The 17882-nt window shown below is 44.4% G+C and overlaps 2 protein-coding genes across 2 annotated transcripts in view; both read left to right on the forward strand.

The window, feature by feature from the left end:
- The first annotated feature begins 211 nt into the window (after positions 1–211).
- On the forward strand, positions 212–4152 carry cyp1a3 (cytochrome P450 1A3). The gene is given in 7 exon segments (NM_001124754.1): positions 212–323; positions 846–1716; positions 1808–1934; positions 2050–2139; positions 2335–2458; positions 2636–2722; positions 2869–4152. Coding segments are annotated over 6 exon segments (1569 nt in total). The 5' UTR covers positions 212–323; positions 846–876; the 3' UTR covers positions 3170–4152.
- A 409-nt stretch (positions 4153–4561) lies between these two features.
- The window catches only part of LOC110506702 (enhancer of mRNA-decapping protein 3), a 33276-nt gene continuing 19955 nt past the window's right edge, over positions 4562–17882 (forward strand). Inside the window, exons 1-4 of the mRNA XM_021586516.2 lie at positions 4562–4685; positions 5132–5306; positions 5554–5747; positions 14077–14433. Of these exons, the coding sequence (XP_021442191.2) occupies positions 5143–5306; positions 5554–5747; positions 14077–14433 (715 nt within the window). The 5' untranslated portion in view covers positions 4562–4685; positions 5132–5142. The remainder of the gene's footprint in view (positions 4686–5131; positions 5307–5553; positions 5748–14076; positions 14434–17882) is intronic.

Below are 17882 nucleotides of genomic sequence, written 5' to 3' on the forward strand. Positions count from 1 at the left end.
AGACGTTTCTTTTTATAATAAAGGCAAGCTTATATTGTATATACAGTACTCATTGATGTTTCCGCTTGATATTTTATTACACCTCTCCTTCAGAGGCAGCCGCTGCTGCTGGCATGCCAAGAGAGAGCGAGAGAGGTTACGTCACTCAGACATCAGCCAATGGAGCTGAGAAGCGCTCTATAAAAGAAGTTCCCATTCTTACTTTTAAGTACAGAGAAACGGAGTTATCTTATAGCAAGAGAAAAAGCTTTGTATAAATATAACATCACCTGCAAACTTCTTCGATCTCCCTGCAAGTCGGCTCATTTGGCTCATAACGGAAGGTAATAAAAATGACTAATTCTGCATGTAATATATTTACATTTAATAAGGAACAAGGAAACATATGTTGGAATAGCAGGTGTCTTTTTGTTGTGAATGAAGTGTCGAAATAACATTTATTAATTCGTTTGCACATAATATTAGTACAGTTTTTTTCCCTTTTTTTCTCTTATATAGCAAGCTCCAACACGCATTATATACTGTTATCTTGTACCGTTTATTCTTGAGTCTTCTTTTTCGTATAATCTATTCGGAAAAAAAAATGTACGTACGTGTAGGCAATATAACAGTTTAAGGTCTTCATTATTTTTTTTTTTTTACACTATACAGCCTTTAATGTAGCCTATGTTTAATGGTACGAGACTGGTAGAGTAAGGAGGTTTGCAAAAGCGTGAAAGGTGTGAGTGCACCATGCGTAAAATTCATGCAATTTTCGAACAATGTTTTCCAGCAATGTTTATTACTCAGCTGGAGTATCTTTCTCGCTCACTATTAATCACTAAAACATCTACCTCTCTTTACAGATTGTGCAGAAGCCACAAATAAAACATACAAATGGTTCTCATGATACTACCCATTATCGGCTCAGTCTCTGCGTCTGAGGGGCTGGTGGCCATGGTAACACTATGCCTGGTGTACATGATCATGAAGTACATGCACACAGAGATCCCTGAGGGACTGAAACGGCTCCCAGGACCAAAGCCCCTTCCCATCATCGGGAATGTGCTGGAGGTGCACAATAACCCTCACCTCAGCCTGACTGCCATGAGCGAGCGCTACGGCTCAGTCTTCCAGATCCAAATAGGGATGCGGCCTGTGGTTGTTCTGAGTGGCAGTGAGACAGTCCGCCAGGCTCTTATCAAGCAAGGGGAAGACTTCGCCGGGAGGCCCGATCTATACAGCTTCAAATTCATCAACGACGGCAAGAGCTTGGCCTTCAGCACCGACAAGGCTGGGGTGTGGCGCGCCCGCCGCAAGCTAGCTATGAGCGCCCTCCGCTCTTTCGCCACCCTGGAGGGATCGACCCCAGAGTACTCCTGTGCCCTGGAGGAGCACGTCTGCAAGGAGGGAGAGTACCTGGTAAAACAGCTGACTTCCGTCATGGATGTCAGTGGCAGCTTTGACCCCTTCCGCCATATTGTTGTATCGGTGGCCAACGTCATCTGTGGAATGTGCTTCGGCCGGCGCTACAGCCATGATGACCAGGAGCTGTTGGGCTTGGTGAACATGAGTGATGAGTTTGGGCAGGTGGTGGGCAGCGGCAACCCTGCAGACTTCATTCCCATCCTTCGTTACCTGCCCAACCGCACCATGAAGAGGTTTATGGATATCAATGACCGTTTCAACACCTTTGTGCAGAAGATTGTCAGTGAGCACTATGACAGCTATGACAAGGTAAATAATACATTGCATCATGTTTCAAAAAATGTTTGATCTATTGCTGTTTGTTGTCTGTGATACTGATTGTCCATTGTTCTGTTTTCAGGACAACATCCGTGACATCACTGACTCCCTCATTGACCACTGTGAGGACAGGAAACTAGATGAGAACGCCAACGTCCAGGTGTCTGATGAGAAGATTGTGGGCATTGTCAATGATCTGTTTGGGGCAGGTGAGTTGAGTTAAAATAACGCAACAGTTATGCTGAGTCACTCCATATCATTTGAACAAATGTACATTTGTAAGATGTTTTAATTATGCAATGCGGCTTCTGTCTCCCTCTCAAGGTTTTGACACCATCAGCACAGCTTTGTCATGGGCTGTTGTGTACCTTGTAGCTTACCCAGAGATCCAGGAAAGACTGCATCAGGAACTGAGTAAGTTGAAACTTGCTAGTTTTAACAGATAGTTCTGTTCCTTAAATGAAATGAGTCATTCACAGAGAGATCCTATAAATCAGTTCTATATGTAATTATATGGAGTCATGATTCAAAATATTGTGGCTTACTGACCTGTCACTACGCATCCCATTCTTTTTTGATAACCAATGTTCTCTATTGTCCTCCCAACAGAGGAAAAGGTGGGAATGATTCGCACTCCCCGTCTCTCAGACAAAATCAACTTACCTCTGCTGGAAGCCTTCATCCTGGAGATCTTCCGGCACTCTTCCTTCCTGCCGTTCACCATCCCACACTGGTGAGTTGCACTTGCACCTGCTAAAAACACAAATGTACAATATCAGCTAAACAGACATTTACAATATCAGCCAAACACACATTTGCAATGTTAGCCAAACAGACATTTACAATATCAGTTACACATTATAGACACATATGGCATGGTCTAACTCTGGTATTGTCAATATTTTTTCAGCACAGTCAAGGATACATCGCTCAATGGCTACTTCATTCCCAAGGACACCTGTGTCTTCATCAACCAGTGGCAGGTCAACCATGACCCGTGAGTAGGATTTTCAAACTAAAACTTCTCAACTCCATTACTATGCAACTACTGTGCAACAACAGTGTTGTTACTGCAGTAATTACAGTGTTACTACACAGGTATAACATGAACCTAATGTAAAATGTTACCTTTGTGGTCTTCAGGGAGCTGTGGAAGGAGCCTTCTTCATTCAACCCTGACCGTTTCCTGAGTGCTGATGGCACAGAACTCAACAAATTGGAGGGGGAGAAGGTGCTCGTATTTGGCATGGGCAAGCGCCGCTGCATAGGTGAGGCCATCGGACGCAATGAGGTCTACCTCTTCTTGGCTATCCTGCTCCAAAGGCTGTGCTTCCAGGAGAAACCTGGGCACCCGCTGGACATGACCCCAGAGTACGGCCTCACCATGAAGCACAAGCGCTGTCAGCTGAAGGCTAGCCTGCGGCCATGGGGGCAGGAAGAGTGAGGGCCATGGTCACATTTATGATTCTCAACATCACTATAACTGATTTATAGTTAGCCCTACATACTTGATGGCATGAGGGCACATTTTCTCTCTAGGAAAGACTGGGCTTGACACCTCTCTTGATTCATAGGAGTATTAACAGTGAGGGAAAACTGAGTCAAATTGTAGACAATTTGAAATCGAAAAATTATAAAAAAAATTATAATAATAAAATTATAATCTGAAACACGGTTTGTAGATGGATTCCAAACAAGTGTTGAATTGGATAAAAGACCTTCACAAACTCATAGAGGTGATTGGTTTCTATGACCAGCATACTACAGGCCCTACTACAGTTTGTCAGGTGTTTCTTCAGGAGATATCAGGAGAGACTATAGCTGTTTAGCTGCCTTTTTGTCTACATAATTGTGTTTTACTTCTCCTCTTGTTTTGATCACAGCTCATATACTGTATCAGATCGCTTTAAAGAGGATGAATCTATAAAACATACACATAAACCCATGGTGGGGTGTTAAAGAGCATTGTTTTTAGTTCCATGTTTGTGTAGAATATTTTGCTACATTGCCTGTTCTCGTACTTTTGAGTTATTGTTCAGGTGGTCATAGATCACAGGTAGTTGAATGGATGTATCCTCCCATTTCTAAGCTAGATATTTTTTATTCCACTGAATAAATCAGTAAAATGTGGACACAACACACTGAAGCTATGTTTGTATGCCACCAACATGTGATCCTTTTTTGAAATGTGCCTAAAATGTGTATATATTGTGGTGACTTATTATGGTGGCTTTGTATGACTTTATCAGGATACTAAAATATGTATGTATTACTGACTGTGTTATAAATGTCAACATTTTATAATGTAACGAAGGACTCTTGTAAACTAAAGCCCAAACTGTACACACTATGCACTGTGTTGTTGATAGCTATCTAGGTAGCTACTGAAATAAAAGCTGAAAATGAAAGAAAATCAATTAACTTGTGCTCTTTTTTCTTGAGTGTGTTGACCTATCTCATTGGCAACCCATGCAACAATTCACAAGCTAATATACACAGGCCAACTATTAGGAGAGGACGTCGGTATTTGGCTGACCAAAGAGTAAATCTGTGACACTACTAGATAAGATAGGGTTGGATATCATCACTTACCCGTGTACAAGACTTGGACTTCTACTATAAAAACAATCAGCACACAAACTGAGCACGTTTTATGAGTAAATAAGCTATACACTTGCCATTGGTGCAATGATTTAAAACAACCTTTGTTGGTATTATAAATAATGCCTTAATTGTTTATAATAATTGCATTTACCTTAATACACCTTTGCAGCAACATGTGCCCTCATTGGTGCCCTCATTGGTGCCCCCCTCCCGCAAAACAATCAATGAACGCTGGTGGGGAAAGCTAAGGAAGTGACGTTGTGAACAGGAAACAACACTGATTCTTCGAGTTCAGAAAGTTTTGTTAGCAAACTAGCAAATTCATCACAAAAAAACTCATCATACACAAAAACAAGGTATACTCTTTTCAATTTTAGTAGCTACCTATTTAGTTAGTTAGCGTTAGCTAGCCATCTTCTCGAATGGAACAGCTAGCCAATTACGTTATTTGGTTAGTTAGCTAGATACCGATTTAACACAGTGATAGCTAACTAGGGTATTTGACAGCTACATTGCCAGTTTGTTTCCTACCTAGCTAGCTAGCTAACGATGTAATTGCCAGAGTAAGTAAGTGATGAGTGAGTAGCCAGTTTACGTTAGATAGCTAACGTTAGTAGTAATCTACAAAAGTCGGTGGTTACCCCCTGCTGTTAGCCCATTGTATAGCTAATGTAACTGGTATGGAACTCATATTTTAGACCTGTAACCATGTCCTTAGACTGTGTTCCACCATTAATGTCTCATTGGTCAGAAAGCTATAATGTATTTGTGAAGTTGTTGTCTGTCTTCCATATATGCCTAGATCCAGAGAGAATGGCTGCAGACTGGCTGGGAAGTCTGGTGTCAATAAACTGTGGACCAACCTTGGGCATGTACCAGGGAGAAGTGTCATCTGTGGACCAGACTAGTCAGACCATCTCTCTCAGACAACCTTTCCACAATGGGGTCAGGTGCCCTGTCCCTGAGGTCACCTTCAGGTAAGGCTTTCACATGGTGAAGTACAGAAAGATTAGCCTGCGTCACAGATTTCAGGAAATAATTTGCGGTGACAATGACATAGGAGTTGGCATTTGGCAAGACGGCACAAACAGATCTGAGACTCAGGCTACAGACATACTAGTTACATTCTGTGCATTGATCTAGTTATTTCACAAAGACATAGGGGCCTACTTATTTGTTTTAAGCAATCTGCTGTTAACATGTCAATGTTTACATTCTGTGCAGTGCTATGGACATCAGAGAGCTCAAGTTCCTGGATATCCAAACACAAAGTGGTGTCAGCAGAGCCAGTGCTGGACAGGGGATCTTGTCTGATTCAGGCGTCATATCTTCAGGGCAGAGTGGTCAGAATAGCAGAGGTGGTTACCCTGCCAACAACACCCATTGCACCACCGCTCCTATTACCATTTTACGCAAAGGTGAGATGAGAGGACTAGTTTGGGAGTTGTATTTTTCAAACTGGTTGCAAGGCCCTGACGCAACATCCCCTCAGCTAACAACAATTGGGCTGGGGGACTTTTTATACACTGGTAGTGGAACACCACCTTCTATCAGCAGTTCTCCAGAAGCCACAAAGAGTGCTGTCTGACTGAGTGCATTTGAATAGGCCACATGCTTCAGACCCCTTGACTTTTTCCACATTTTGTTACGTTACAGCATTATAAAATGGATATAAAAAACATCTACACACAATACCACATACTGGAAAAGCAATAACAGGTTTTTAGAAATGTTTGCAAATGTATTAAATATCAGAAATACCTTATTTAAGTATTCAGACCCTTTGCTATGAGACTCAATTGAGCTTTGGTGCATCCTGTTTCCATAGGACCCCCCCCCCCCAGTCTAAACTGAGCAATCGGGGGAGAAGGGCCTTGGCAGGGAGGTAACCAAGAACCCAATGGTGACTCTGATAGAGCTCCAGAGTTCCTCTGTGAGGAAGGACACCCCATCAATCAGCACTCCACCAATCAGGCCTTTATGGTAGAGTGGCCAGACGGAAGCCACTCCTCAGTAAAAGGCACATGACAGCCCGCTTGGAGTTTGCCAAAAGGCACCTAAAGGATTCTCAGACCATAAGAAACAAGACTCTCTGGCCTGAAGAAACCAAGACTGAACTCTGGCCCGAATGCCAAGCGTCACGTCTAGAGGAAACCTGGCACCATCTCACGGTGAAGCATGGTGGTGGCAGCATCATGCTGTGGGGATGTTTTTCAGCGGCAGGGACTGGGAGGCAAAGATGAACAGAGTAAAGTACAGAGAGATCCTTGAAGAAAACCTGCTCCAGAGCACTCAGGACCTCAGACTGGGGTGAAGGTTCACCTTCCAACAGGACAATGACCCTAAGCACACAGCCAAGACAACGCTGGAGTGGCTTTGGGACAAGTCTCTGAATGTCCTTGAGTGGCCCAGCCAGAGCCTGGACTCTGAACCCTATTAAACATCTCTGGAGAAACCTTAAAATAGCTGTGTAGCAAAACTCCCCATCCAACCTGACAGCTTGAGAGGATCTGAAGAGAAGAATGGAAGAAACTCCCCAAATACAGGTGTGCCAAGCTTGCAGCGTCATACCTAAGAAGACTTGAGGCTGTAATCGCTGCCAAAGGTGCTTCAAAAAAGTACTGAGTAAAGGATCTGAATACTTCTGTAAATGGTATATTTCTGTATGAAATAAACGTTCACGTGATGGGAGAAGGGCACAACGGCCACTGGCTGCAAAGGCATGGATTTTTTAGGGTGCATTACAGCCACAAAGGGGATGCCGCTGTGAAATTTGGGGCGCTGTCAAGTGCTTGTCAAATTGTGAATGAGAGACAAATGAAGTGTACAGCCTGAGAAAAAACAAAGGAGAGCTCATGCCTGTCAAGCAACTTTTTTTCAAGTCATCATTAGTCGCATCGTGCAGCCTTACAATGTATTAAAAATCAAAACATATAGCCCAACGTTTGTAGAACAACTAAAGTTACATTAATAACTCTAAATTAAGCATATAGGAGTAGCTATTTCTTTGTTAACCGCTCAACACAGAATAGCCGCACGTGCGCACGCACTCAAATCATTTGGAGAAAATATTTATATTTTATTCAGCTATGTTCAATTGTATTCTTCATACTATAAAATAATGGCACAGAATTCTAAGCAAATCTTGTTGCTAAATTAACGAGTGTAGACTACAGCTATTTGGCATATCCAGATCAGGGCCTAACATAAGGACAACTCAGAGTATGCGTTTCTGTTCTTCTGAAATAGACAACTTTTTCTTCATATCATGTTTCTTTAGACCTGTTTAAAATAAATAATAGATTTATTGTGAAGGTGTAGGCTATATTACATGGATTTATGAGGCTTTTTAAAGTGTATATGTTCCAAAGGTCTGCAGCAGTGGCTTGTAGGCTCTGTGTGGAAGCCAGGAGATGCTAAATGTGTTTATGTTAATTAACGGTCAATTACCGTGAGACCGACCAGTTATTTGTTTGACAATCACCTGCTGATTAAATTTCGTGACCACCACGGTCCTAGTAATGTAACAAAATGTGGAAAAAGTCAAGGGGTCTGAATACTTTCTGAATGCACTATATATTGCACCAGACTCTTACACCATTTATTTAACCTTTTTATTTAACCATCACACTCAATGACTACATACATTTTTATCTCTGCCTCTGTTGCTTATGTGTGCTAGATGTAGGCTAATACATTTGACCTGCACTATATTTAGCCACTTCATGTGTTTACTCATTGAATTTGGTGCCAACTGTAACAGTTAATCCCATTTAGAAAGTACACTCAGCACATTATCACATTGGGAACGAGGCTATTTCTCAATTATGACATGTTTACATAAGACAGTTTAAGCACAGCCATGAACGTATTTCCCGCTATCTGACTGTGATTATAGAGCAGAAAGTTCTCATTGTTGATCTTTTTCCTTATTCAGTGACAGGAGGAAATGTGAAACTACAAGTATCAGTGTCACATGTAAATCCACTCCCTAATCTCTAGGATCTGCACAGCTTGTCAGCAGTCATTGAAGCCGAGCAAACACATTGCTTCACCTGGCATTTTTTTCTCTTTTTGATTATAGTAACATTTATGCACTTGTCTTTTCTGAGAGACACCTAGGCTCTGTGGGTAGGAAGGGAAAGGTTACACTGTTTTACCTGACCGGCACATTCATACATTTACAGCCTTGGTTTCTTTTGTTTGGTCCCTGCTCTGTTATTTCTGTTGATCAGACACAGAATTCCCTGCAGTGTATTGGGCACAGATGTTTTAGTAAATTATGAACCTCGATGTACTATGAGAATACTTTTCTGTCATTTCTGCCAGGAACAATAACCACAACCCATAATCAAATCAAATTTTATTAACAATATAACAGGTGTAGGTAGACCTTACAGTGAAATGATTACTTATGAGCCCTTAACCAACAATGCAGTTAAAAAATATACGGATAAGAAATAAAGTAACAAGTAATTAAAGAGAAGCAGTAAAATAACAATAGCGAGACCATATATAGGGGGGTACCGGTACAGAGTCAATGCGCGGGGGCACCGGTTAGTTGAGGTAATATGTACATGTAGGTAGAGTTATTAAAGTGACTATGCATACATGATAACAGAGAGTAACAATGGTGTGGGGGGGGGGGGGGGGGGGGGGGAAATGCGAATAATCTGGGTTGCCATTTGGTTAGATGTTCAGGAGTTTTATGGCTTGGGGGTAGAAGCTGTTGAGAAGCCTCTTAGACCTAGACTTGGCTCTCCGCTACCGCTTGCTGTGCGGTAGCAGAGAGAACAGTTTATGACTAGGGTGGCTGGAGTCTTTTTAGTGCCTTCCTTTGACACCGCCTGGTATAGAGGTCTTGGGTGGCAGGAAGCTTGGCCCCAGTGATGTACTAGGCCGTTCGCACTACCCTCTGTAGTACCTTGCGGTCGGATGCCGAGCAGTTGCCATACCAGGCAGTGATGCGACCCGTCAGGATGATCTCGAAGGTGCCTCTGTAGAATCTTTTGAGGATCTGAGGACCCATGCCAAATCTTTTTAGTCTCTTGAGGGGAATAGGTTTTGTCGTGCCCTCTTTACGACTGTCTTGGTGTGCTTGGACCATGTATGTTTGTTAGTGATGTGGACGCCAAGGAACTTGAAGCTCTCAACCTGCTCCACTGCAGCCCCGTCGATGAGAATGGGGGCGTGCTCGGTCCTCTTTTTCCTTTAGTCCACAATCATCTCCTTTGTCTTGATCACGTTGAGGGAGAGGGTGTTGTCCTGGCACCACACGGCCAGGTCTCTGACCTCCTCCCCATAGGCTGTCTCTTTGGTGTTGTGTCATCAGCAAACTTAAAGATGGTGATGGAGTCGTGCTTGGCCGTGCAGTCATGAGTGAACAGGGAGTGCAGGAGTGGTCTGAGCACGCACTCCTGAAGGGCCCCTGTGTTGAGGATCAGCATGGCGGATGTGTTGTTACCAACCCTTACCACCTGGGGGCGGCCCATCAGGAAGTCTAGGATCCAGTTGCGGAGGGAGGTGTTTAGTCCCAGGGTCCTTAGCTTATTGGTGAGCTTTGAGGGCACTATGGTATTGAACACTGAGCTGTAGTCAATGAATAGCATTCTCACATAATGTTCAATTTGTCCAGGTGGGAAAGGGCAGTGTGAAGTGCAATTGAGATTGCATCATCTGTGGATCTGTTGGGGAACTATGGAAATTGGAGTGGATCTAGCATAATGGTGTTGATATGAGGGGGTCGGTAGTCATTTAGGCAGGTTACCTTAGTGTTCCTGGGCACAGGCACTATCGTGGTCTGCTTAAAACATGTTGGTTTTACAGACTTGGACAGGGAGAGGTTGAAAATGTCATTGAAGACACTTGCCAGTTGGTCAGCACATGCTCACCGTACAAGTCCTGGTAATCCGTCTGGCCTTGCGGCTTTGTGAATGTTGACCTGTTTAGAGGTCTTACTCACATCAGCTGCGGAAGGCATGATCACACAGTCTTCCGGAACAGCTGGTTCTCGCATGCATGTTTCAGTGTTATTTGCTTGGAAGCGAGCATAGAGGTGGTTTAGCTTGTCTGGTAGGCTTGCGTCACTGGGCAGCTCTCGGCTGTGCTTCCCTTTTGTAGTCTGTAATGGTTTACAAGCCCTGCCACATCCGACGAGCGTCAGAGCCGGTGTGGTACGATTCAGTCTTAGTTCTGTAATGACGCTTTTCCTGTTTGATGGTTCGTCGGAGGGCATAGCGGGATTTCTTATAAGCTTTCGGGTTGGAGTCTGCTCCTTGAAAGCGGCAGATCTAGCCTTTAGCTCAGTGGGGATGTTCCATGGCTTCTGGTTGGGGTATGTACTACGGTCACTGAGGGGACGATGTCATAGACACACTTATTGATGAAGCCAATGACTGATGTGGTGTACTCCTCAATGCCATCGGAGGAATCCCAGAACATATTCCAGTCTGTGCTAGCAGAACAGTCCTGTAGCTTAGCATCTGCTTCATCTGACCACTTTCTTATTGATCTAGTCACTGGTGCTTCCTGTTTTAATTTTTTGCTTGTAAGCAGGAATCAGGAGGATAGAATTATGGTCAGAGTTGCCAAATGGAGGGCGAGGGAGAGCTTTGTGTTATTTCCTGTGTGTGGAGTAAAGGTGGTCTAGAGTTGTTTTTTTTGTTTTGTTTTTTTCCCCTCTGGTTGCACATTTAACATGCTGATAGAAATTTGGTAAAACGGATTTAAGTTTCCCTGCATTAAAGTCCCCGGCTACTAGGATCGCCGCCTCTGGGTGAGCGCTTTCTTGTTTGCTTATGGCGGAATACAGCTCCTTCAATGCTGTATTAATGCCAGCCTCAGTCTGTGGTGGTATGTAAACAGCTACGAAAAATACAGATGAAAACTCTAGGTAGATAGTGTAGTCTACAGATTATCATGAGATGCTCTACCTCAGGTGAGCAATAGCTCGAGACTTCCTTAGATATCGTGCACCAGCTGTTATTTACAAAAATACATAGTCCGCCGCTCCTTGTCTTACCAGATGCCACTGTTTTGTCCTGCCGGTAGAGTTTATAACCAGCCAGCTGTATGTTGAATGTATCGTCGTCGTTCAGCCACGACTCCGTTGAGCATAAGATATTACAGTTTTAAATGTCCCGTTGGTAGTTTAATCTTCCGCGTTGGTCATCGATTTTATTCTACAAAGATTGCATGTTTGCTAACAGAATGGAAGGAAGTGGGGGTTTATTTGATTGCCTACGAATTTTCAGGAGGCAGCCCGCCCTCTGGCCACTTTGTCTCAGCCACCTCTTCACACAAATCACGGGTATTTGGGCTTGTTCCCGAGAAAGCAGAAAATCATTCGCATCGGGCTCCCCAGACTCGTTAAAGGAAAAAAAGGATTCTGGTGAGTAATCGCAGTCCTGATGTCCAGAAATTATTTTCGGTCACAAGAGACGGTAGTGGCAACATTATGTACAAAATAAGTGAAAAAATAAGTTATAAACGAACAACAAACACAATTGGTTGGGGACACGTAAAACGTCAGCCTTCTTCTCCGGCTCCATTGTTACATAAAACAGCGACCATTTTAAAATAACTATTAAGTAGCTATCTGCTTAATCAGTCTAGTTTATTTCTGTCTGTCTGGTGAACCGGTGTCCTTTCCTCTAGTCTATGGTTTCACTAGGTTACTGTTAACAAGCCTGTGCGTGGAAGCATCCTGGCACTGTTTGCAATGCTGTGACTTCCCCAGATTCCCATAGCGTGCAAAAGGCTTGTACCAAAGTTCCTCTTTACAATACGTGTGTGACTAAGATCAATAAACATTCCCCCCTCGCTGTGTCTGCTCCTAAAGAGGTTATGCAAGGCCTGGCTTACGTGCCCTTCTGTTCTCAGTCTCCTCACCCTCCCTCTCTCCTGCTCAGCACAGGACCCCCCCCACAGGAAGCCATGTTGTTCCAGTGGCAGTGCGCTTGGAAGGGGCCAGGCCATATCAATTGTGGAAGCACTGTTTACCTTTTGGATTTTTTATTTTAATCTCCAGATTCTTGGGCCAACAGCCAAGGGAGCTAATGCACAAATTGCATGAGCCTGAAGTTCTGAGTGGCAGGGGCTGGGCTGACCCTTTCACATCAATGCCATGCCCCAAACCAGCCCCTTAGCAGGGGGCCATAGAAAGAAAGGGAGGTGGGGTTACGAACTACTTATTCAAGAACATGGGCTGTACAAATGACTTGTAATTATCTGACAGTATTTATGGGAGATTTAGGATGGGAATGTAGGAATTAAATGAATTATGCATAGTCCTCTGCAAATCGAGTGGATTATCTTGGATCCAAACAGACCTTGATAAATTAAGAGGGTAATTGGGGGGAAAAAATTGCTTTAAAAAAATAAAATCCATATATACATGTTATCAGTCCTTTGTTTTTTCCCGTGCCCCTGGTACATACCATTAAGTGTACAGTAAAGCTCTTCCTTCCTGTTCTTGATTGGACTGACACACACACACACACACACACACACACACACACACACACACACACACACACACACACACACACACAGAGGGAGTTGTTGCGGGTGACTGACATGGTTTTCCTTCTGTCAGTCTTACCTTGCATGTGAAGACATTTCTCTCCACACAACACAGCAACATGTTGACAAGCCTCACACGCTGTCACAGCACGCTGTCATTCACTTCAGTTTTGCGCCTGTGTGTTTATCTCACCGGTGTCATCGTGATTCATTTTTCTGTACGAGTATTGGCCAACATTTGCTTGTAACATGTGTAACTTTAGTATGTGTCATGTTTAATCATTGTTTGAAATGTAGTTCACCGTGTAGTTTCAGTCAATTCTTTTTCACATGGCTCAAGTTCATGTTTTGTTCAAATATCTCAGCTCTCCTTGAACCTAAGATTCTTACACCTCTCCACATTTTCACATCAATTCTATCAGACACTAGTACTAACTTGGTGTTCATTATTCTCTGCTTGACTTGGAGCATTGCCCAGTGCATTCAGGCATCTGATTCACTGAGATTTACAATAAACCTGTAGGTAATTATACTCTGTGTGGTCTCATTGTAAAATGTTTGACTATGTTGAAAAGCCAATGCACACATATGAACAGATTTTTTTTTTTAAGCAGTCCCTCACTCCCCTCCATTGTCGAAAATACATTGATATAGTAGCAGGTCTCAGATCAGTCGGTGTGATCGGGTGACAATGCCATTGTGACAACAGTAGTGTGTACGTGACTTGACTGAGAGTCTTGGTGTGTATCTTGCGTGAGAGCCTAAAGTACCTAGCTGTCAGTGTGACACTTGCGTGCGGCTGTGCCTCTCTCGCTCTAGGTTAGCGTGAGACCTCATCACAGTTAGGGTTGAACACCCGGTTTTTCCAGTTATTTTTTTTTCAGTTGGTTCTTTTTGATTTGTTAGTGCGCCATGCATGTATCTAAACATTGTGTGTTGAGGATTGTGTGTTGGTAGAAAACTACTAGCCTGTATTATTAATGTGCTATTGATGTTGCTTGTTATATAACTGTAGCTCCTGTTACAGCCATAGGATAAGATCAGTATTGAGGACACATTAGAGAGCAGACTGGAGTCCTGACAGAGATTAATGGACTCCAGTCTGAAATATTACCCTCTTAACTGGGATTAATGTGCACCATAATTTCTAGTCAGGCTATAGGCATATTGTAAAAATAATGTGTAGTTAATCATCCTCCTAATGTCTTGATTCATATTCTTCAGGTCCTCCAGCATCATCTAGTAACCGAGGGCCAAACCAGGCCACGCCGAAGAAGAACGGAGTGAAGAACGGTGGAGGGCAGATGAGGCTCAGGGACGACGAGTGTTTTGGTGCTGACATGGACGAGGGTCTGGACACAGACTTTGACTTTGAGGCAAACCTGGCACTGTTCGACAAGGCAGCCGTGTTCTCGCAGATTGATGGCACAGATTACAATGGGGCACGTTCCCGTGGTACGCCCGGTGGCGAACGCGGTACACCCACACGTTACCGTCACGACGAGAACATCCTGGAGGTCAAACCAGTCGTCTACCGGCAGATCACGGTCCCACAGCACGGGGGCAAAGAGTACTGCACTGGTAAGAGAGAGAGAACACAACACATTGGCTCCATTCACATTCACCATGGGAGAGAGAGAGAGAGAGCGCACCCTCCTCCATTCACATATATATCACACATCCACATCTAGAAACCTGCTGCCCTGAGGGTTAGACAGATAGAACACTCTCCATTCACATCTGTCATCACACATTCACTTCCAGAGGCCTGTCTGCCAGTGCCCTTAGGCCCTGAGTGTCTCTCACCCCAGCCGCTGGATCTATTGAGGCTACAGTAGACCCATGGGTTTGGCTAAGCGAGCCAGACTAGTGGAGAGACAGGACATTGTGTACAGTTCTAAAATAGGCCCTTAAACTAACATGCAAGAAGAAAAATGCCCCAGTAATTGGACGCAACCGTGAGGAATTACAACGGTGTCGGTATTCTCAGTGAAGCCCATCGGGCTGGAGATGTGATGGGGGAGAGATATAGGTTCCGGTCACAGCCCAGCCCATGTGCAGCGTGCGGTGAAGAGGCTGAGCCTCTCCCTCTCAGTAATCACTGCTGGCTTCTCCCTAAGGAGTGACACACCCACCGTGCACACACACCTAATGAGCTAGTCTTCTCTGTCCATACAGATACTATAATGTTTTTCGTGTAGCTCAGAGATGGGAAAACCACTGTAGATTGGTGACCCATTCAACCAAAGAATCGGGATTTACCATTAAAAATATATATATTGTGTCCCTCTGTAAAATTAAAAGAATTGATGACCGACACAAGTTCTACCCTCAGGATGTTTTCTGTTGCATGCGTGTCTTGCGGACCGGTGATGATGAGTGTCGTGTTTCCTTTGGAAACTAGTTGAATTCCCCCTCCATGTCAGTGACTTTAGACAGAAATAGTGTAAGTTCTCAGAGTGACCGTGTGGGTCTAATGTAGGCCTACCTCTTGTGCTTCTGTGATGCAACACTGAAACTCTTTGTTGGGTGTGGGTTTGACTGTCTCCTATAGGCCAGAAAGGGCCTCCCACTTCCGCAACGTGCTGGGCTGGCTGGGATCCTACTCTGGTTGCTCTTTTGATTGTGGCAGCAGGTGACTTTTGAGCTCACTGCCCCACCACACCATGCAGTCCCAGTCCATCTCTGGGAAGAGGAGCTGCTCTTCCACACCTCAACAACACTCTTTATAAGTGTGTTATATAATTGGTTTCATACAGGAGATAAGTGAATGGCACACTATGCTAGGCCCCTGGCCTGGATTCCAAGGTGTGACAAGAAGAGCAACACCTATCACTCTGGCTCTGCTGGACCAATCACTACGCTGTAAGGATAGGGGATCAGTACCAGTCAAATCTGGTTTCTGGTGTTGGCATAAAGTGGTATAGGTCTTAGTGGAACACACGCTCACACACACACTCACACACATGCTTGCGCTCTCCTTAGGGAAAAGAGGATAGCGATGCCAATACCATCGCTATTAGTCATATAATGCATTTTGTGCCCCCATGGAGATAGGAGTGTTTTGCTTCTATTACCAGCTGACTAAATACTCCCAGACGAAGATATTACACTGATACACCTCGCTGGATAGCTTAATCCACCACATGACTCACTACATGCATGTGAGCCCTGGCCTCAAATAGCCCGCTACACTACAGTACATACTGTGCCGACATACAGGTATGTGCAAAGTGCAGCAGTTCTTAGAAAGGGTTATGACGTTGGCACTTTTTTCTAAGAAGCCTAACATGGCCGCCAGCCAGCGTTATCATGGCGACAGCAGTGCGGTGACTATGAAGACAACAATGCGGGCCAGGTGGCCATTAAAAGCCTTGCCCCTGGTGCTGAGAACTGGGAGCTGAATGTGGACGCTTTTCTCTTTTTACCGAACTGGCTGGGCAGGTCTGCTACCTCTGCCTCTTTCTGCCTGAATGCTGTCATGCTAAGCCCCATCCTCTGTACCTTGTAATTATCAGACCGCTCTGAGCTTTACATAAACAGCACCTCTCATAGTCACACACAGGTTACCACTCAAATGGCACCCTATTCCCTATATAATGCTCTACTTTTGCTAAGGGCCCATAGGGAATAGGGTGCCATTTGGGATGCAACCACACTACATGTGGAACAAACCCTTACCCTACTCCAGGCTGCTTTCACCTGAATCCATTCCTATCCACTGTAAACATTTAAATCAACAACATGAGACAACAGAAAAGGGGTTAGGAAAACAAATGTTTGGCGTTGGGATAACATATTGTCTGTCTGCACATAGACATGTATGTGGTGCATCATTGGCCTTATTATTCAGTTTCGGTGGAAAAGGCATAGGTCTACTCTCCTTTGCTAATTCCTATGCGTGTTAAACCACTCCTCATCAACACGTTGGCACCTTAATTGGGGTGGACGGGTACATGGTAATGGCTGGAATGGAATAAATGGAAAGGTATCAACAACATCAAACACATTCAGTTTGCTCCGTTCCAACCATTATTATGAACCTTCCTCCCCTCAGCAGCCACCACTGCAACACATGTACTCAAATCTCTTCACTGTAAACACAGTAAAGCCACAGAACAAATCACTGCCCTGCAAACTACCTTTGAATTAGAGAGTGACAGGAGAGCGAGCTGAGGACGAGTATGTTATTCACAACTATTGATTCCCCTGGTCCGGTGGCATGAGAGCAAATGAAACTTTATATTTCAATTTTTGTACCTTTTTTCTCCCTAATTTCAATTTTGTCTCATCGCTACAGAGCGCGATGAGCCATGTAAAGCCCCCCGGCCAAACCCTCCCCTAACCCGGACGATGCTGGGCCAATTGTGTGCCGCCCTGTGGGACTCCCGGTTGTGACACAACCTGGAATGCAGTGCCTTAGACTGCTGCGCCACTCAGGAGGCCCTCAAATGGAACTTCCTAATCAATTGACCTGCATTAATCTTAGTTATGAGGGCCGAGGTTTTGGAGGGTCTGGAATGTTAGAGGCTCGCAGCCCCTTGGTACTGCAGCAGTAACAGGCTTGTAGTCTGGAGGAGCCTTGTGAAACCTCACTCCTTGTTCTCTCTCTCTCTTTCTCCCCCCCCCTCACCTTCCTCTCTCAGCACCAGCCCTAATCACCCATGGCCCGCTTCCACCCTGCGTGTGTGTATTGATTTCAGCTTCAATGTTCTCGTTGTCATGCTTGAAGAATTGCTTCCAGGTCAGTTTATTTTACTGCGGCTGTGCGCTCCTGGCTACCCGGTTTAGCATTGCGTGTAGTGGAGTGTGAGAGAGAGAGTACACCGGATCAGGGTGGGGTGCTCTAGCAGGGGAATTCCTTACAAACACATCTAGCTGGGGGGATGGTCAAAAGGCAATTAGATCATAGTGCAACTCCCACCTCTCTCTCTCCTTTTCCCTCTCCTCAGTGGCAGGTTGCATGACAAGGAGCAGTTAACTTTGCTGTGTGCTTTTCTCTCACATGATTGTCCGAGGAACGGTGCAGC

Source organism: Oncorhynchus mykiss, chromosome 26 (assembly GCF_013265735.2).
Source record: "Oncorhynchus mykiss isolate Arlee chromosome 26, USDA_OmykA_1.1, whole genome shotgun sequence".
In the NCBI taxonomy this organism is placed as follows: Eukaryota; Metazoa; Chordata; class Actinopteri; order Salmoniformes; family Salmonidae; genus Oncorhynchus; species Oncorhynchus mykiss.